Source organism: Crocodylus porosus, unplaced genomic scaffold (assembly GCF_001723895.1).
Source record: "Crocodylus porosus isolate Cpor-Errol unplaced genomic scaffold, CroPor_comp1, whole genome shotgun sequence".
NCBI classification, from domain to species: Eukaryota; Metazoa; Chordata; order Crocodylia; family Crocodylidae; genus Crocodylus; species Crocodylus porosus.
In genome coordinates, this window is record NW_017728951.1 from 48,242,285 (window position 1) to 48,264,018 (window position 21,734).

Here is a 21,734-nt window from a genome sequence, read left to right on the forward strand (position 1 = left end):
TGGGATCCTATGACCCCAGCTGACTTCCTGCCCTTTGGGCAGGGGGCTGGACTCGATGATCTCCCGAGGTCCCTTCCAGCCCTAATGTCTATGAGTTGTTTCAAAAGAGAACTTTAAAAGGTTGTCATTGTTGTTGATAAAGAACATTTGCAAGAGCTTCACATTGAGAATGACACCTTATGTGCTTGTAACAAAAATCTCCTGTCTTCTACGTAAATGGATTCAATATAGTATGAAGCTACCTGAAAAATTATACAGTTCATTGTTCAGGAGCCTGATGTTATTGATACCAGTGAAAGGACAGACTGATGTAGTTAAAAGTTTAATGGGCAGCAACAGGGATGGCAGTATTAGAAGAGCTCTAGAAGTCATAATATAACATTGCTAATCATCATATTGTGTAAGCAGTACCTTCACCTCATCCCTCTATGTGATGCAATGCCAATAACAGGCCCCTCTATGCAGTCTTTCCTACTTCTTGCTACATCTTATCCTTTCTGATAAGGTTGATCCTTACAGATGCATATTCATGCTGTCAAATCCTCCCCCTCCATCCCCAAAACAAACATATCACTTTTGACCCTTATTCCACTGCCAGGTTATTTACTAAAACATTCATGTTTTCTTAAGACTCCTGATAGTTGGGGTAACTGAAGGGGAGTGGTTCAAATGTATGTCTCTGGTTGGGCCACAGAGAGAAACAGGGTAGGAAAAAGAAGTTTACATTTGCATTTTAGAAGATGACACAGGTCTTGAATAAGGGCCCTGACAAATTACTGTACTCGGCAGCGAACCCAAAGTGGACTGGAAGTATTTCCGGTCTGCTTCGCGGTCTGCTGAGGAGAATACTGGGAGGCTCCCCCGTGTTCCCCCGGCTTGGAGATCAGCAGCAGGGGGACCCCGAGTGCCCCTCCAGACCCTGGGGGCACCAGTCGCCAAGCCAGGAGGGCGTGGGGGGGCCCCTGCACACTCTCCAGTGGACCCAGAAGTGGACTAAAAGTGCTTCTGGTAAATTTCCCAGTCTGCTGCTGAGCGTGCTGGGGAACCTCCTGCACTCCTGTGGGATGCTCCATCTGCCTCAGCATTTCAGCATTCATGAGCCACCTGGTACCTTGAGGTATGTAGAAAAAACATTTAAAGCTGTGTCTATGTCTGAATCGTCAAATCTTTCCAAATCTCTCCAAATTGATTCAGAGGTTTCCAATCCGATTCAGAGAAATTAAAGGGTCTCCTGATTTGATTCAGAGATTCAACCACTGAATCAGGCCAAATCTCTGCCAAATTGAATCAGGAACTGAAGCTTCACACAGCCCTAGTGTGTATGCATGGCAGCTGTATTGAAGGAACTGAGAAACCCCAATGGTCTGCCACATGAAGATTATGTGTAACAACAACCCCAACAGGAAACTGAAAGATATTTACACAAAGATTCCAAAAATCTCAACAGATTTTTAAAATCTATAACCTTGTACATACAAGCTTAGCTACCACTGGCATCAAACCACCTCTCATCTGGAATTAAGTGGCTGCTATATTATTACAGGTGACAATTTTGAAGCGGAAAATACTGGGATTGATTCTCTGGTGTCCTGTGCATTGTGTAGCCATTTATAATAATGCAGAGTCAGCATAAAATTATACAAACTGAAATTAGTTGCACTTTACACCAGTTTGTACTGAGGTAAAAGATGTCTGAGAATCAGTCAGTCCATTGTATCAGTCAATGGAGAATCAGTCAGCAGCTCTCATGAGCCACTCTAATTAAAGCGCCCGCAGCGTCTCATGTATCAGTATGCTCACTGTACAAAATGGCAGCAAGGGCGCTTTAACTAAAACTCATTGAATGAGCTTTAGTTAAAGTGCCCCTGCTGCCATTCTGAAGCACGAAGACACTGATACATGAGATGCAGAGGCTTTTGGACTGCGTTGGAGCACAATAAATCAAGTCTGCACTGACAGCACATTGGAGCAACCTCCCCGCACATTTGTAAGCACCCTATTAGCTATTCAGAATTGCTTTCTCAAAGCCAAATGATGCTAACAGATGTGTTGTCACAGTTTTATAACTTGGCACTGAGTAAGGAGATCTGGATTCTTTTCCCAGCTGTTTCACTGGACAAATTAACTGGTTATTAAAAATCTTTCGGTGCCTCAGTTACCCTAGCTGAAAAAAATGGGGATAATATACATAATTACTTCATACGAGTGTTGGCTAGCTACATCATGAATGTTAGATGATATTTAGATGAGCTATAAATATTAGTATGTATTAACTCCAACTAATTGACAGATCTACTTCTAAATTCACAGGAAATTAAGTTGGTATTGAAAGGGTAGGTACTGTAAATTTATGGAAGGCATGATATATGTTTCATATAAAACAAAGAAACTGAACTTCTGTCTTATGTGCAAAATGGAATCAGGACCACTGCCTCCATATCATAAGCAAAAATATGGCACAAATGAGACAGTCACATTTTAGTAATACTGGAGCATTAAGACTGGGCCCTGCATTAAAAAATCATTAGTTTTGGGCTAGTTCTTTCCTCCACAGCAGCCCCCCTCAGGAGGCACCCGCCCACAGGCACCCAGCTCGGGTAGTCCCAGGCGGCACCGTAGCCGCAGAGGGAAGCACCAGGCCCCCACACAGCTCAGGCAAGCAGGCAGGCTCCAAGTGGGACAGAGATTAGGCTCACTGCTTTTCCTGGGCAAAGCCTGCTTTCCTGGGCTGCTGTCAGGCTGCCTGCAGGTCTTCCTGCAGAACTGCACTAAGCCCGGTGCTTTGCTGTGCAGCTGTAGTGACAGCAAACTAAAACTCCTTGAGAGAGCTTTTGTTTGCTGTGCCCCAAGTCATTTAAGGTGCATTACTCCGCTGAATTTCTGACAGTGGCTGGAATTAATGTGCAATACACTGCTGAGGCATGCAAACACCATTAAAGCTGTGCAGAAGCATTTAGCCTGCTTTAAAGTGTCATGCACACAAGCCTCTCATTTCATCTACACACAGGCTACGTTAACAAAGATGAGATCCCATTATCCAATGATTGTGTGTGTGTGTGTGTGTGAGAGAGAGAGAGAGGGACACACATACACAGACAGAGAAAGAGAAAAGTTTTGACCAACTTACCGATTCACATTTTTCATTCACAGATTTAGATTTTTTGCTGTAATAAGGCTTTGCTTCTCATGCATTTTTTTAAACCTTACAATAGCTTAAGTATTATACTTAATGGCACTATTATGAGGTAACCTATCAGGAAAGATCTGGTAGAAGTTTGACCTGGTATCTTAAGGAATAGACTATTAGCACTGAGATTTAATAATTTAGTTAATTATATGTGCAAGTTACCCAAAATACACCAGAATGTGCATACAATCACATGAAGTGGTCCATTTTTACTGGAAAAAATGCCCCTGGAATATTTTAGTCTTGTTGGCAACTCTTTATATTCGACTTTTCGTACCTGTATTCTAGCAGGGAGAGTATTTTAGCATCATAAGAAAGCAGGCTTGTAAAGGACCTAGTCATGATTATCTATGACAAAACAATCCTAGGCAGATGTTTGTCTAACCTGCTTTTGAAAATGTGCAGGATTGAGACCCTATATAACCTCTGTAAATTGCCTGTTCTAATGCTTATCCTTCATAGCGAAAAAGTTTTTCCTAATGTCCAGTCTAAATTCCCTCTGCTGAAGTTTGGGGCAAATGCTCCTAGTCCAGTTCCCTATGGCGACAGTACTATCATCATCCTCTATCAGCCTTCAGGTACTTGAAGACTGTTATCAAATTCCACCTTGATCTTCTCTTCTCCAGACTAAATAATCCAAGTTCTTTCAGCCTTTCCTCTTAAACCATGCTTCCCAGATTTTTCATAATTTTTGTCACTCTTCCCTGGAATCTTTCTAATCTGACCTGAATCTTTCTAGGTATGGGGGGGCCAAAACTGGACAGAGCGCTTCAGGTGAGGCCTCACTTTTGCTGAATATAGCAGAAGAATTACAAGTGATTTGCAACTGACACTGCCGTTAATACAACCCAAGATACGCTTGGCTTCTTTTGCAACAGGAGCACACTAGGATTGCCCCCCCATCCTTCTCTGCAGTACTACAGCCTAGCCAGTCATTCCCCAGTCTGTATCTGTGCATGCAGTTATTCAGTTTCATGTGCAGGACTTTGCATTTGTCCTTGTTGAATTTCACATTCCTGATTTAGGACTATTTCTCCAATTCATTCTGGATCCTAGCTCTACCCTCCAAAGTGTTTACAACTCCACCCAACTTGGTGTCATGAGCAAATTTGCTACCTGTTCAGCCATTCCTATCCTCCAAGTGATGAATGAAGATCAATAAAGATCAATAGATTTAGTTTACTTTGCCTTGATTACTGACGTTAGATGTGTTTATATTGATAATTCAGTAGCCCACAGTACTGCTCCACAGGAGCTATCTATTTTCTTTCTGGAGAAGTTTTTCTTTCTTATGTCATCTCAGAGGCTGTTTAATGGAAGGGCATGAGCTAACTCAGCTTCCCATATTGATCTCCTTTTCAGTGCAACTAAAAGCAGAGGTAGGGTGACCCGTGACCTGCTTCTAAAACAGAATCCAAAATGTTTGCCTATTGAATCTTTGGTCTAAAAACGCTTTGTCTAAGTTTATACCACTTTCCAAAACAAAGAGTTCATACTCATATCAATGTACAATGACTGAGACATGGTTCAAAGATATCATATCAAAGAGTTAATTTTCTGATGGGCTTTTTGGAAACTATATCAAGAAGTATGTTAGGCAGGGAACCAGCATGAACAAAATTGACTAGAGGTGGTAGGGGGTTTCTCTGTGTCTGTTTACTCTTATCTACTTGCATTAGAAACCACTGTCATTTGTGGAAAACAACTACAGGCGTGTCAAACATTTTTTTCAAATTAAAAGGCCCCTGCTGCAGAAAAAAATATTAAGTTGACCTCTGTGAATGTGCTGTGAAAGCACAGACTATTTGAACTAAGACATTATCAAATTAGGATCAGCTGCTTTCTGCTTGCATATAAAACTTTGTGTGACTGGCTGCTCTGCTGAATGGTTTGAAGGTACACCACGTGCAGGTTATTTAGAATTTCAAAATACAGACATCAGTGAGTGCTCTTTGATGTTTCAGAATCTCAAATAGCTGACATTTCCTAGGGTAGAATGGATATTAGAAAATCACAATCTACTGCCCTGAGTTACCATAACAAGACTTTTGCAGGTTTTCATAACAAAACTAGTAATGATCTGAAAACAGTTCTATGGAAATACATGCAGCTGCTCTCTCAAGTTTTCTGAGAATCCTGCAATGCTAGGCTAAATGTAGCATTATAAGAAAAAACAAACAAGCAAAGATTTACCACAATTTTTTCAAGCAGAGTTATTTAAGATGTAACATGTAAAATTCACTTGATGCCACCGAATGTGTATAATTTATACAACAGCATAATTTAGGTATAATGTGGAACAAAATGAATGTATAAGAGTGAAATTTAGTTTATAAAGAGGGAAGTTGAAAGCCCCAAATCCTTCTAATGCATTAGAAGGTATAAACAGAGTATAAGCCTATACATATATACAAGCATGTGTAAAAGTGTTTGCAAATTAATCTCTTTTTTTCTGGATAGAAGGGTTAATCAGTTCATACTGTATTTCAAAGATCTTCAACTCCTGAGAAAAGGCTTAACTAGGTGAAGGTGAATGGATATATCCTAATTTATACCAGCTGAGAATCTAGCTATAATACATACAACTAATATAATTTAGTTATAATCAGGGATCTGAGTTTTCCATTTCCCATGGGAAAACAGAGAAAAACACTGATTTCCCCTTTTACCCAAGAAAAACACGGATTTCTCATTTTAACATAGAAACATACAGATTTTGTACTTTTGCAAAGAGCTCTCCATAGGCTGGCAGAGTTCCAGCCTTGAAGGGGCTGGCAGGAGACGGACAAGGGCAGTCAGGCAGAGAGCGCCATGTGCATGTATATGTAGTAGCAGGCTGGCTACTGCAGGCTTGGGCTCCCAGCCCTGCTTCCCTCCCCAGTGGGTGGGGTCCAGCATGGAAGGCACAGTGGGGCCAGGCAGAGAAGCTCCTTGCTGCTGCAAGCCCCATGTTGCCCTGGCGAGGTGTCCCCTGCATGTCTGGCAGCAGTAGGGACAGTGGCGTAGGGTTGTGTCCCTTGCTGCTACAGGATGAGCAAGGGTGTGCCACCACGGTGGCGCGGAGCTCTCACTGGCAAGTAGCCTGGCCCCAGTCTGCCTGCCATGCTGGGTCCTACCTGCTGGACTGCAGAGGCCCCTGTGGAAGGGCAGGGAGCCCAAGCCTGTAGTGGGCAGCCCGCACCCGCTCCATCCCTATTCCATGCACAGATCTGGTAGGCATGGATCCTCTGGCCCCCCAACAGTGCGTGCAGCAGCAGGGAGCCGCCCACCCCACCTGAGCAGGCAACCTGTACCCACCTCCCACAGACTCTGCTCTGGCTGTGTTGCCTGTGGGGGAGGGGGAGCCTGGCTCCACACTCCATTATGCTGTAGCAACCACTGCCTCCAGCAGGCAGCAGCTGAAGCTTAGGCACTGCTGGGAGGGGCAGGGGACTGAAGACCTGGGTTCCTGGTCCTGTAGCCCTGGCAGCCAGGAGCCCCTCCGGCAGGGCTGGGGGCAGGGCAGGGGCGAGGGGGTGAGAGACACCAGCAGGGCTGGGGGCTTGTGGGGAGGAAATGAGGGGCACCAGCAGGACTGGGAGACTGGCTTGGGAGTGAGGGACCTGGACCTGTGTTCTGTGAGCTAAGGGGGCTCTGATTTTCCATGATAAAAAACCCAAAATCAAATACCAAAATTTAGAAGTATTTAGAATTTATTATAGTGATAGTAGGCTTCCAAATTGCTTTAAAATTGTAAATATATCAATAAAACATTGTGTTGAATAGATACCTATATAGTGCTGTTTCATTTTAATTGTGGATTTTGGTGTTTTTATCAGAGGATTTGTGATTGTTTTTTCAGAGAAAACCAGGATCCCTGCTTATAATTATGTTAATATTTGCTTCTTACCATATATTTAATGTGATGTAAATCCAGGCTGATTTTTTTCCAATGTTCTAAATTATAACTTTATTGTACTTTTAAAAATGTATGCGTGTGTATAGCTGTAAATATGAAATACATATTTATATACACATACGTGTACACATTTATATCATTGGTTCCCAACCTTGGAGTGTGACCCAAATCAGGGTTGCAGGGGTCCTCAGTAGGGTCGCAAAGGGCCTGCACACACACCCACGCATGGGGCCGGGGACCGGCAGGTGGGCGGGGCAGGGCCGCTGTTCACAAAGTGAGCAATGCCGGCACCCCCACCCATGCCTCTGGGTTGCCACTGCCACTGCACTCTGCTCCCAGCAGCCCCCAAGACGGTGGATCAAGTGGTCCTGTTGGTGACCAATTTAGGGTCACAGCAAAAAAAAGGTTGGGAACCACAAGTCTATATAGATGTGCCTATGTATAAGTGTGTAAGTGTGTATACATACACAAATATGTTATACTCAAATATTCAAACTTTCCATAATAACAATAAGTCCTTAAAAGTAAACAAATCTGTTAGCAAACAGAAGAGAACCAATTTAGTACAGAGGAGAGAACTAATTTTGGAAAATACTTTTTAATGTCTGAGAGAATATTAAAATACTTCTACAAAGTAAAAATGAGGGCTTTTACTGTATAAAGATATACAGGGTCACAATCAGTCTCATTTAACTGAAGTCAGTTTCATTGTACCGGGAAAAATGTGGCCTGTTGTCTTTCTGTAAAATAAGTATCACCAACTGTCTAGTTAAGTAGAATAAAAGTTTTCACTCGATCTGAGCCTTCAAGAGGCATGATGTCTCAAATAATTCTTTGTTTAAACCTTTTGTTACTTTAGTATGATCTTATGTTGTTTTCCAACTTTCAGATAGTGAGGACTTGAAACAAATCCAATCAAGACCTTTTCAACAACAAATGTCCACATTTATGGTCTCTAATGCTAAGTGATGATAAAACTATATTGGCAAGGTTTTGGAGCAGAAGTTCTATGTAATAAGGGCTTTCAAAATCTTGGGGTACTATGCAATAGATATCTATATCCCTTGTCCAAATAATAATCCCAGGAGTCCTGTCTATTTAAATAATTGCAGTTCTTAAGGTCAGGAACAGATATTACACTTTTACCAGTGTAAGTGTTCAGAAACTAGTCTATGCTCATCTTAAGAGAACTGAAGTTCAGCACACATAGATCAGTTTAAAAATTGTGGAACCCAGTTTAAGATTTCCCCTCTCCCCCAACGAATGTGTGTTCTGTTTGCTACCAATCTGAACTATGCTGATTACAGAAAACCGTGTAACTTAGATCGATTCCTCCTTGGGTTTTTTGAATGTCTGTACCTAGCCAGAAAGGGAAGATGGAAATGATTTCACAGTAATTTTGGGGGACCTCAAAATCCTTATAAAAGCATCAGAGCATTACAAAAATAACTTTCAGTTCTGATGCAAATGGTTCAAAGTGTAATTCCAAATTTAAAAGATCTCGGGATGTTTGAGGTATTGGAAATCAGATTTTATCTGAAATTCATTTATTCCTCAGGGATGAAGGCCATCACTTACGGTATAACTTGAAATAATAATTTATATTTCCATCATATTTCTATCAGCCTACATGGCAACTGGAAAAGCAAAGATGCCTTTAATGCATTTAAAACTGGAAGAAAAAAGGGAGGACAAAAAGTCTCAGAGTTGTTATGCAATTTTTGTTATGCAGGAAAATCTCCATAACAAGCTCCATGTCAATATCTGTTTCTTATTAGGTGATGACATAAAAGAAAAAAAAGAATTAAATTACATTGTGATTTACTGAATTGTAGATTGTCCAAACCAGCTTTTCTCTCTTCTCCATCCAAATTTAAATATAATTCAAATTAATATGAAGTTATTTTCTTTTTTTAAACCATTGTACCATATGCAAAATAGCTTTTATTTTCAACAGTGTTGGGAGCAATTAAACATTAACCCGCTAAACCTATTATTCTGTGCATGGGGGAATAAATCAATGCCAATTAGAAGGAGTGATGATAGCGAGGGGCTTTATAACATGGACCCTAATCTGCACATGGATCTGCTGTAACTGTATACTTGTGTAGAGTCCCACTGAAGTCGGGGGGGTGCCACATGATCACAATGGTCATCCTATGTGGATCTGATTCTGGATTCAGGCTATTTATTTGTAGACCCCTCATTCACCGGAACACTTAAGTACATTTTAAGCAAAAGTTTAAGTGCATCTGAATTCAAGAAAGCACATAGCTACAGGCTTAGCTTCTGATAAGGTACTTGTGCTTAAGTACTTTATAAAGTTGGAGCCTGTGTTAGATAATGCAGCCCAAACTGACCTACTTTCATAACACCTTCCCCCTACATATAATATAAAAGTATATACTGGGCGTGTTTATACATGCATATTTAATATGCATTAGCCCAATTTAAGGCACATAAAGGGTGCACGTCTATACACCCTTAATGCTCCTTAAAATGGCAATTTTAGGCTTAAAGCAGGTATCAAATGTATACGTGAACAGCTAACTCGCATTAGCGAACGTGTAGATGCACTAATGAGCATTAACGCAGTGTGTGTCCATTGACTTGGAATTAACTTTAGTCCCAAGTTGGTCTACACACCCACATTATTGCACCTTGGTGCATGTGTAGACACACACCTAAATCACTTTACAGTGCATTAGACTAATGCGCATTAAGTTTAAATGCACATAAAAACACGTGTAGACACCCACTGATACAAAGAAGTAGACATGCCTGCAAAGCACTGGGAAGACCTCATCAGAATGCTGTATACAGTTTTAGTTAGCTATTTTCAAAAAGATAAATTCAAACTGGAACAGGTGCATGGAAGCTCTGAGGATGATCAGGGAATGGAGAGCCTATCTTCTGAGAGGAGATTAAAGGAGATGGCTTATTTAGCCTTGCAAAGCAAAGGCTGAGGGAGGATATCACTGCACTCTATAAATATATCAAAGGGTAGATACCAGGGAGGGAAAACGTCTATTTAACGTAAAAAAGTTATTTTGGCACAAGAACTAGTGTAAATTTGGTCTTTTAGTTGGAAGTTAGAAGAAGGTTTGAATCATTGGAACACTTGAGTTTCTGGAACAACTTTCCAGTAGAAATAGCTGCAAAAAACCTATTTTCTTTTAAAATGGAATTTGAGAAGTTTATGGAAGAGATTATCTGATGGGGTTGCCTGCAGTAGAGGTGACTTGATTGAATGATCTGGAATGAATTTCTACTCAAGAAATTGCTGATACATTCAAATGAGACTTCCATGCAAGGCACTGCCCTGTATGTATTGATTGTTAAGAGACCTGCTTCATTTACTAGTCTGGTATTCTGTACATCTCAAATATTTCATACAGTGTTGCATTACAGTCCACTGCAGTGTATATTTAGTACAGCGGTAATTAGTATGTTTCTATCCCTTTTTTAAACAATGTATGATATTACATTACCATAACCACTAGCAGAAACTAAAGAATATATTAAATGTCAAAACACCAAAGCCTGAGTATTTCTATGTTTGGTCTCACTGAATCACAAGAAACACAATACAACATGAAGTATTTTGAAGTACATTTGAAGAATGCTGTGGGTTATTTTTTTGTCCCATGGCTTCTATTAAAATCATTGGGCATATGCAGCTAGATCTGTATAGAGATATCACCAGCTATATAGTTCACCTTTCTATAACTGCTATAAGAATACATTCAGTGAAAAATTATGACATTATATTCCATTTCATGCTGACCTTACTTATCTGGAAATCACTCCGGCTGCCCGCATTTTTTGGCTTTTATATTCCTGACATCCCTAGCTGCCATGCACTATAGTCAGTTCTCCTGAGAGAACAAAGGTTATATGTTCGGAAGCCAGGAGGAGAAAACTCTGGTGAAAAGGATATGCGCACATCTGTTTTTCTGGAACACTGTTAGCACTTTTTTTTCCCCTCAGGACTTAAGTAGCATGCTTGTTGGAGCTGTGAGCCAACTCTGCGTCTGCAGGAGCCAGCACTCCCCAGTTGTACCAAGCTGAAACCTGAGACGACAGAGAAACCTGGCATATTGTGGTTTGGATTTTTAGAATTTAGAAAATCACAAACTGATTTTAGTGTATGCTGTACTGGACCTCATTTTTAAAACAATACATATTTAGTAATTTTGTCCTTGCAAAAGCTCTTTGTGAAGCTTGGTACCATCAGCAGATTTGGCTGAGTACAATTAACCAGGCCAGGTATATTTTGCACCAGCTCTACCTGGACCTCATGCTACTGCAACTGTGACTCAAGATTTTCACCTGATGCAGCAGTTCCTCCATTTTTCCACCACTCAGTACACGTGTTATATCACAGCCAAAATGACTAAAAGACATGCTGTTTGAAAACGTTTAGCATTATCTCCAAACTGGAAAATTATGTGGTAACCATATTTAAAGTTGCCAAAATCTATACACTCATATGACTCAGGTGAGTAGTTTTTTTAAATGGTGGTTGGGTGAGTAAAATAAGTTTTGCCATTAAGTCTCACTATAAAGAAGAGATTAGAAGAATTTATGCCTGGCACTTTTTTCAAGGTATTGCTACAAAGTTGCTCAAAAAACCCCCCAAGAAGAATTAGAATTAGGTTCCAGTCACTGTCCTGATAGAACAGTGATTCAATGAAGAATTTCCAGACTTTTACATCCCTTACCTGGGGGCAGTCTTTGATGTAGTGTCCCTTGTTGAAGCAGAGGTGACACAGGTAGTTAGGAGGTGGCCTCTTACTGGGTTTTCTGGCTTCAGAGGAGAGGGATAGGTCAGAGAAATGCTCAGTAAGAGAGCTTAGCCCATCCACTATGTTATTAAGGGAACCATAGGGTGATGCACTCTTGTATAAACTGCTACTCAGAGCCTGCAATGACAACAAAAAGAAAAACAGTATTGTATTAAAGGTTGTTCAGAGTGAATACAGCAGGAGCTAAAAATGGAGAACGAACTGAAGAGAATTTTTCATTAAGAACACAGCTGCATACTTTGTGAAAGCGATATATGAACCATTAATGCAGAGGCTTCTCAGTTGTAATTCTAAAGATAGCATAATGGATCTGGTCATCCATTGCTGGGGAAACTACTGAGTTCACTGCAGTTCTTTTAGCCCAGGGTGAGCTAATTGATTCTATCTGGCACATGGATAAGTTTTGGGGAGACCTGTAGCACATTCATTACCATGTTAATAATTGTTATTGTGATTAAGTGTGGAAACAACATGAAGGATGGAGAACCACTGCTGTACATGACGGTTCTGGCTGCTATACATGCACCTGTCCACCAGAGAACAGCAGGTCACCACCCTTGTCCACAGGAGGGAAGCAGCACTCCAGGTGTGGTCTGCAGCCACCGTGTGCAGCAACTGTGGATCCACCACTCTCAGGAAGCCCGCAGCAGCCACACTGTGCTCCAAGCAGTGATGGACATAGCATGCCTGGTGCAGCCCGGCATCACCTGGCCTTGTTCCATAACAGGGAGCGTGGCACAGCCTGCACCAGGCAAACAGCAGCATGGCTGGAGTGGTGGGATGCACGGGCCATGAACAGGACCTGGCACCAGGCACTGCCATAGCACAGGAGTCAGGGGTTGTGTGAAAACAGTCTGTGGTGATTTGGGAACTGCTTTGTGGAAATGTTTATGAAAATATGATATTTGGAAAATTGTGTGGTAATATGCAAACTTTTTCTGGAAATGTTTGGAAAGGTGAGTTTTTTGTACAGAAAACTGGAAATGCGTGGTAATTTGGGAACTTTTTTCTGAAATTATGTGTGGGAATATTGTAATGTGCAGAAAACTGGTTGGGGCATTCATAGTATAAAGTTTACAAACTTTATACTATAAATGCCATAACAATTTTTAAGTATAGCTGTTGTTAAACACCATTCATTTTATGTGTGCACTCTCAACAGCTGACCAAAACTCATTAAGTGGTCCTCCAGCCCACCCCCTGGCTTAGCTCAACCATGCAACAAAGCAATGATTGCTTTCCTATGTTCCACAGTCTTAGTGTGCCCAGACTGTGCAAGAAAAACACTGGCAGGATGACCCACAGAAGGGAACATTTTGGTGTCCAAAACGATTTCAAAGAACAATATGGAAACCATGGAAAAAAAGAAAAGGAAGGAATATGTAATATAGCTGATAGTTTACAATCAGGTTAATAGGACAGTAAATACAGAGTCCTGAATTCAAAATAATAAAAGGCAGTCAGATCTTCATCTATCTTGCATTTTCTGGGGAAACCAGCTCTGATTTAACCATTTCCTAAAAATTGGCAACTACCCACTTATTGTCTTCTCTTCCATGGAAACACTTTCCTCCTGCAGATCAAAACCAAGAAAATCCTGATTTGCCATTCTGAAGCTTCAGAAGGGCAGGAAACTTATAAACACCTATAGAGAAGTTAATATTCCTAATAGCAATAACAATCATCCATTTTCCTTAACTGCCTTGGGTACAGCAGAACAGTAAATGGCTGGTAGGAACTTTAAAAATTTTCAAGTCTCTCCCCCGCTTCCAAGGTTTTGTAATATGGCAATATATTGTTGTGAGGACACAACCAGCGCATGGCTGTTGGTTCCCATCTAAGAAAGGAAAGAATACATTCTTCAGGATTCTGTAGGGAAATTTGCATGGGTCTGATTCTCCTCTTGCACTAGCTTTACACTAGTATAACTTCACTATCTTCAATGGAATTACACAGATGGAAGACCCAGAATCCGACCCCTCCTGCGCCTTTATTTTTTTCACTGCTGTTAGCCAGACAGTTGTAATGAGGGCCAGATATATATCATTTAAAACTATGTATACATTTCTTAAAATATATATGTAGAAGCTGAGATACACAGTGAATCTGTGAAATAAATGTGCAATAACAGTTATGTTACTCTCAGAGAAACTTCAGGATTTCTGCACAAACAGCTGAGCTGATGTGATGGTCAGATTAAAGAGTCATGTGGCAATATCTGCATTGAAAAGCCCTAAACATTGGTTGTCTACATGATTTTCAACTATTATAACCTGGCATTAGTGAACATAAAAGGGGCACCAGGAGTGGTTTGTGGGATTGGGGGTTTGAGGGGAGGAGGACTGATTGGTTCATGCAGGGGAGGGAGTTGTCCACCTGTTGGTGGGGCAAGGGGCTGGGGTGTTAAAAATAGCCCAGTACCAGGAGGATAGATAGGAAGAGCACAGCCCTGAAGCTAAGGGCAGCATCTGGCCTTTCACAGCCCTGGGGCTGCACTGTGAACCATACAGACGTTCAGGATAGTTTGATCAGTCTAGAAGTGGCCAACCTGATCTAAGTCAGACTACCTCAGATGTAGGTTTAACTTAGATTGGGTCGACCATTTTTAGTAACTTCTGGGTGCTTCTATACGTGCTCCCAACTGTACCGTTGATACTGCACAGTCATTTAATACTTGCTTTAGCAAGTATTAAATGACTGTGCATTACTCGCTAGGACTGTGCAGTCACGGTGGCGCATGCATCATTTTCAACCATACTGTGCAGCAGCAATGAGCTACTGAGCAGTAGCTCATCGCTACTGTGTGGTAGTGGCAATGTCACAGTTAGTGCCTGCTGACACTACAGCGATGTAGCCTCTCATGTAGATGCATCCTCTGTACAGTTCACACTTAGATCAACCTTACTAGGAAACTATTGGTGCAGACAGATGACAATTTTCACCTGATCTGGCCACAGAAAGTGATCTATAGCCATGACCAAACAAAATGCACAGCTGCAGACTGCTTAAAAATAGCCAATTAGGGGAAAATCTGAAGTCTTGTTGTATGAGGGTTCAGATGAAGACATTTTAAAACATAGTGTCTTCTGTAACTTGTGTCTGTACTGCCTCCCAGCCTGTAGCTGTTTTAGGATAGGAGGGGGGGAAAGGGAGCAAAAGGAGTTCAGTCTGGGGTTTTTTCCACCTGTGCTGGAGGGTAGAGTGGGTGTACTGGAGCCCCAAGAGGTGGGGAGCTCCAATTCACCCACCCCAACCTCCAGTGCCAGCTGGGGAACCCCTAGAACAGGGGTGGTCAAAATGTGGCCCACAGGCCAGATGCACCCCACCTGGCCATTCCATCCGGCTTGCGGGACCCCTAAAAAATTGAGAAAATTAATATTTATCTGCCCCTGGCTGCCTGTCATGTGGCCCTTGATGGCTTGCCAAAACTCAGTAAGTGGCCCTCCACCCAAAATAATTGCCCGCCTCTGCCCTAGAACTAGTTCATCTACTCCGTTTCCCCCCTCCCATTATGAAAACAGGAACAGGCTGGGAGGGAGGAGAGGCTGTTGCTAGGAGAAACCAGATGCAGCCTCCCAACCATCAGCTAGATTCTTCTCCTCCCTGGAACCAACAGTCAACTTCTGTTTGGTCCAGGGGATTGTTGTAGCTCAGAACACTTCCTGCAAAGCATTCTGAGTTGCAGCAGGGAGCTGCACATCTATCTGTGCCCTAAGTGTAAGGTCCACACCTGAGTGAACTAAGTTAGATCAGTTGGCCATTTTTAACATGATCTAGCCTCCCTCTAACCTCCTGAATGTCTGTATGCATCCATGGTGTGCAGTGCAGTCCCCCTACCCACACCAGGGGGAGGTGGGCCATACAGTTCAATTACATAGCTACAACTGCTGAAAGTCAGTATGTTCTAGCTCAGGGGTTCCTAAACTGTGGTACGCATATCCTTGCAGGTACACAGGACATCTCTGGGGGGTACACTGGAGAAATTGTGTAACGGCGAATTTGATTTTCATTATAATAATAATTGGCATTTAAGGGGTTAAATTATAAAATGTATGCTGGTAGTGGTAAGCAGACAGCTGGTAAATCTGAAAGGTGTAATAAGAAAAAATTTGGAGACCTCTGTTCTAGCAGCTAGAACACAGGATTAGGAGTCAGGAACCCTGGGTTCTATTTCAGACTTTACCATTGGACTTCTGTGCAATCCTGAGCTTGCAGTTACAACTATCAAGGCTCCTTGGGCATTTTTCACATGCTGTGGGATGTGGTGCTGGACACTTCAGTCAGCACGCCGTGTTAATTGAAAGTGCTTATGTGTCCCTGCACTGAAAAAATGATGGTGCGGTGCTTTGAACTAAAGCTCATTACACACATTTTATTTCAAACCCCCCTCACTGCCATTTTTGCAGCACAGGGATGCATGGCAACACTGATACATGTGCTGTAGAAGGTCTGCCAGAACAGATTAATTTCTGTGCTCCAGCAAATTTGATTAATCAAGTCTGCTCTGACACGCTGGATTTCCAGCACATTGGAGCAGGTTCCCTGCACATCTACAGGAGCCCCTTTTGACTACCCTGGGGAAAGGATGGTTGTATTTTGTGTTTACACAGTGCATAGCTCAGTGAAGCTGCAATGAGTTTTGGGGCCTCCAGCTATGCTTCCAACCTGAACATCCCATAATTGCATCCTACAGGAGTCATTCTTTTAGTATTAGATTGGCACATGGCTTAAAGCAGGCTCTTTGTCTTTGAAGTTAAGTCTGAGCATTTTGAAAATAAAAATTATCTCAGTAAACGATTACAAGATACTAACAGCTTTGGTGATCAGGTGACTAAGGACACCTGAGACAATCACTCTATTTTCTTGGATTTATAGGATTCCATTGGCATGAAGATTTCTTAACAGCAGATTGTTAAGAGAAAAATGCTGAAGATGCTACAGTATTGTTAATTAAAAGACTTAAGAAAGCTCTTCTCCCTTAAGGAGCCACTTCCCCTTACCAACACTTAAATAATCCAAAACATTACTTTTTAATACTTTGTTTTAACAAAGGATTCTCAAAGTACTTCACATACATTGAAAAATAAAACCCCACAACAGTATTGCAAAATATTTACTTTTCTTATTTATAGAAAGCTGGATATACACATGGAGTGTGAAATCTGGAGATAAGTTATGGTAGGAGACTGGAGATAATTCTAGGGCTAAGTAATATACCATTCTATCACAACCTAAGAACAGGCCTCAAGGCTACTATTTCTGCCCAGATCAGATTATTTTAGTCAAATCAGCTGCTTGTGGATGTCAAAAAAGGTGCTTTACTTGAAACCAACACACTCCTGCACCAAGCCCAGCACATGCCCAGAGGGGGCAGCACATTAGTTGAACCCAGCTCGCCCAATGTCTGTAAAAATCAGGTGTTTTGGTGGTGTTTTTTTAATGCTTTTATCTAATTGCTGATTGATTCAGCTTTAGATAAAAGTGCCAAAAAGCCCTGCTGAAGTGCCCAATCTATAGAAATGCTGCAGAGCTGTGTTGAAGTAACACCCTTTCTTCCAGGAAAGCACGGTTTTTGGATTTTTTAATGTCTGCAAGTAGCCAGACTTTGTAGTGATCAAGATGCGATATAAGAGCTTTCAGGAGAGTTTTAGCTAAGGGAATGTAAAGGTTAGAAGCATTATACAAAAAACACCTGCCACACTTAAAGAGAGGCTGGACATAAGGGCTAAGTACAGACAGTCAAAAAGCCTGAGGCTGAATCAATTCAAGCTTCACAGGTTAGTTTAGGCTGTGTAGACTGAACCGATAAGCAAGTGAACAGACATTCACTTTTGATTCCAGAAATCCAGCCACTTGCTTGCAGTGGCCCAGGCCAGAAGCTGGGGGGTGCTAGAGCATGTCTTCCTGTTCAGCTGGAACAGCTTGGGCCAAGGCTAACCTGCCCACCCTTGCGGGGGAGGCACAAAGCATCCTGGGAGGCTGGGGGAACTGTGCATTAACCTAAATGCACAGAATCTAAAGTGGATCTGGGACAAAAGTTCAACAAACCAATTTAACCTACATCAGTTAAATCTGATACTACATCCATCCAGGTTTATCTTAAACTGTTTTCAGTCCTTTTGAAAGTGGTTTATATTCACTGAACTTCTGATGTGTTACAGATCTGAACTAATTTTGGATCACTTATACCAGTTTATGTGTAACTTCTGTCCCTAGCCAGGAGGAAAAGATTCAAGTCAAAGATGACATCCAAGATACAGGCCTGAAATGAAGGCATGAGAGTTATCTTTGTATTGTCAGCAGACAAAAAGAAAGGAGATAAAGGGAGATAGAAGAAGGCGGGATAAAAGATTAAGAGCCGTAGTCATATTGGATTTGAACAAAAACAAGGAGGTGTTAGAAAGACATTTCCACAAATCAGTTCCACCCAGAAAAAGTGTAACTTGTCCAGGGTCACACACTAGTTATGTCCACAATGGTACAATGCGGTGTCATGTAGAGATGCACAAGCTAGCTCTGAACAAGCTACTAAATACTGCAAGTACTAGCATGAAGTAGGGCAGGCAACTAGCTCTTGCGTGGCACTGCCTTGTAATATAAACATACATAAAGTATCAGAGACAAAACCAGTCCACTGCTCTTATAATGCCCATGACACTTATACTTCACTTGAACTATGACAGATGTAGAACCCATCAGATGGCAGAGAGAGAGTTAACGCACTTTTCAGCAGCAGTGGAAGTACCACAGTTGTGTGTCCTAATTACAAAGATTGCCAGGGTTACAGGACTGGGCCAACTGTGGTAAATTAAGTTTTTCCTTACCATGCTATATCAGAGATGTGGAATTGCTTGTGGTAAGAACTATACTTATTCCTAGTGTGAGAGAACTGGAGGGAAAATGAGAAATACTAACTGGCAAAGGCTTATATATCTTTCCCCTCCATTCCATTAATTTTCCAAAATTGAATGGGGAGTTAAGAAAATTTTAGCTTAAAGCTTTGATTGTGAAAAAGGTTCTGTTTGACTGTGCGGTAGCACTGGCCATTAGGATTTTAGGTATTACGGTAAGTTGGTTTCTGCCTGAAAGGCTGGCTCTGCTAATCACAGAATTCTTAAGAACTTAATGAAGTGCTTCTTACCTGAACATAAAAGGCAGGCCTCCTGAATATAAAAGGCAGGCCTAACCCTCAGTATGTTGAGACCTTGTGAAGGATGATTGTTGCTCAAGCCCATCCAAGAAAATTAGGTAAACTTTGCAAAGGTACATAACCCACTTAAGAGTTTAAGGGTACCTATACATGTGTTCTGGGGTGGGGGGTGATGGCATTTTAATTAAAGCAGCTCTTGGGAGCTGCTCTTAATTAAAACGTCACGGCTTCTCATGTATTTAGCATCCCACATTTCAAAATGGCTGCAAGGGCGCTTTAACTAAAACTCGTACATGAGATTCTGCAGCACTCTGGAGTATTCTAATCGGAACATGTCGGAGTACACGTATGGGCACACTAAATGCCCAAGTCATTTATGCACTCTCAGAAAGTGTACATGGTTCCCCTTGGATACTATTTTGCTCTGCTTTTCTGCTTTTGTTTGTTTGTTTTATTTTTATACTTTCCATTTCAAGAGGAAATTAAAAGGAAATCTAAAAACAAAATTTTCTCCCCAATTTTATATTGTCATTGGGTGGTGTGGCAGGGCAGTGTTAGTGCCTGCTACTTGAAGGGCTAGGCTAGGGAGGAGGCAGGTGCCTGATGAGGGTGGCCATTTAATGCTCTGCTCTCTGTGCTAAGAGGAATAGTTTGAGACCAGCCAGCAGGGGAACAACATCTCCCTGCCGAGCTCCTTGGGCCAAGAACTTGGAAGTATATGGTCTGGGGCTATGGGCATGGAGGGGGCCCCAGGTCCTGGGCATGACCTAAAACTGCACCATGCCAAGATAGAGAGGCCTGGTGGGACTGCCAATGGCTCAGCAGCCCCAGGAAATGCCAGGACCATGAACCTCCCTAGTGAAAGCTGAGTAGGAGGCACCTGATAACCTCCAGCCACCGCATACTCCTAGCTGGGGAAAGACCAGACCTGTGAGATCTTTGAGAGGCCTGAAGCTCACTTGATCCAGTGGAGTTGTGAGGGTGAGAAGGTATGTGGTTCAGATCTGACTGGATGAACCCTCAAACTGGTCCATACTGGGGCCAGGACCCAAGGGGGGTCAAAAGGGCCAGGGGCCCAGAGCAAGAGGCTTGGGATCCTGACTGGCCTGAAGGTGGGGCCAGGGCCTAAAGGGAAGTCAAAGGTCCCAGAAGGGGGATCACAGCCAGAGAGGTAAAAGGGTTACAGGAGAGCTTAGCTGCCTAGGATGCTATCTGTGAGGCATGGGCCCCAGTACTGGGGAAGCTTTGGAGCTGGGGATATCACCCCTAGTCATCAGGGTGTTAAATGAGCAGCCTCCCACCTGAGTAACATCGTAATCATTTTTCCATCAAGACATGGCAGGAAAGAGAGGCAGGTGGTTAGCCCAGAAACAGGTGGGCAGGCCAACATCTAACCAGCCCTGGGAAGGCCCCCAGTTACAAGTGGCAATAAAAAATTGAGGCAGCAAAGGAAAAAGGATGACTTACTAAGTATTTTAAATACAGTAAAATCCCTGTTATCTGGCATTTGAGTAACCGGAACACTCTATTAACCAGAATTTCCAGCTAGCCAGCCAGATGCGGGCAGGGAGGGGAGGGAGAAGCTCGCATGAGACAGCCACCACTGCCACCCACCACCCTATGTTGCAGCCGCTCTGCATGCAACCACTACCAGCCCCCCTCCCTCCCCACCTGCTTCATGTGGAGCCAAAAACCACCAGCCTCAGGTAACCGGCACTTTTAGATACCCGGCACCCCCCATTCCCCACTTGTGCCAGATAACAGGGGTTTTACTGTAGAATCAGGTCCTTTCACTGGGGTGTCACAGTTCCCCTACTAAAACTTCTATTGTAGCTGTAGAGGTAGGTAGGGGGAAAAAATGTAGCTGTTACTGTATCTGCTATTTCAGTATCTGGGACACAGCTCCACCAAATTGCAGACAGCTATGATTATCTCCCTTTATTTGACAGGACTAATATACTAGTTTACATTTTTTGCTTCCTAGCTTTTGCTTTTTCCTTATTCTTAGCTATCAGGATATCCATGCTAGGACTGTTGAAAGGAAACTTGCTCGGAAAGTTTACATTTCATCTTACTGAGCAGAAGTAGAGGACACTAAGACAGATAGTGAAGTTGGGTCTCTACTGTACATTTCTGGTATGGGATAGCAAGCATGTGGACAAGTAGGAATACTTCCCTTGTCTAGCAAATAATTGAAGTGAAGGATGTAATAGAAGAGTAGCAATTTATACGGTAGGTAACTGGCTGTTTTTATTCTTTTTAAGATTTTAAAAACTTTTTAAATGAAGCATCTGATGAAGTAAGCCCTTTGCTTATGCCTTATGCTATATATCTCTGATGTAGTCTTTTAGGATGCTTGTACACACGATGATTTAGATGAGTTTTGCATCATTGCAAACTAAACTACATGCAGATGTAGTTTAGTTTGCAACATGTTGCAGCTGTCAGCTCGCCCCCTGCCTACAGGAGAGGTGGGAAGGCTCTGCAGAAAAAAAAGGATCAGGCCCCTTGCTGCTCTGTTTTCAGCAGGTGCCTGCTGAAAGCAGAAGCAGCAAGGGGCCTGTGTCAGAAGTCCTGCTCTTGGAGCCCCTCTGGACGTGTGGCTCCGCCCTCCTGCAATGGGTCAACCGCCTGCTTACTCTCCTGCCATGCCTTGATCTTACTTTTGATTAATAGATGATTAGAATCAGC

The 21,734-nt window shown here is 42.3% G+C and overlaps 1 protein-coding gene across 1 annotated transcript in view; it reads right to left on the bottom strand.

Moving 5' to 3' along the window:
- ZCCHC24 (zinc finger CCHC-type containing 24) overlaps positions 1–21,734 on the bottom strand; it is a 202,385-nt gene that overhangs the window by 157,916 nt on the left and 22,735 nt on the right. The window contains exon 2 of the mRNA XM_019555700.1: positions 11,810–12,010. Within this exon, the coding sequence (XP_019411245.1) occupies positions 11,810–12,010 (201 nt within the window). The remainder of the gene's footprint in view (positions 1–11,809; positions 12,011–21,734) is intronic.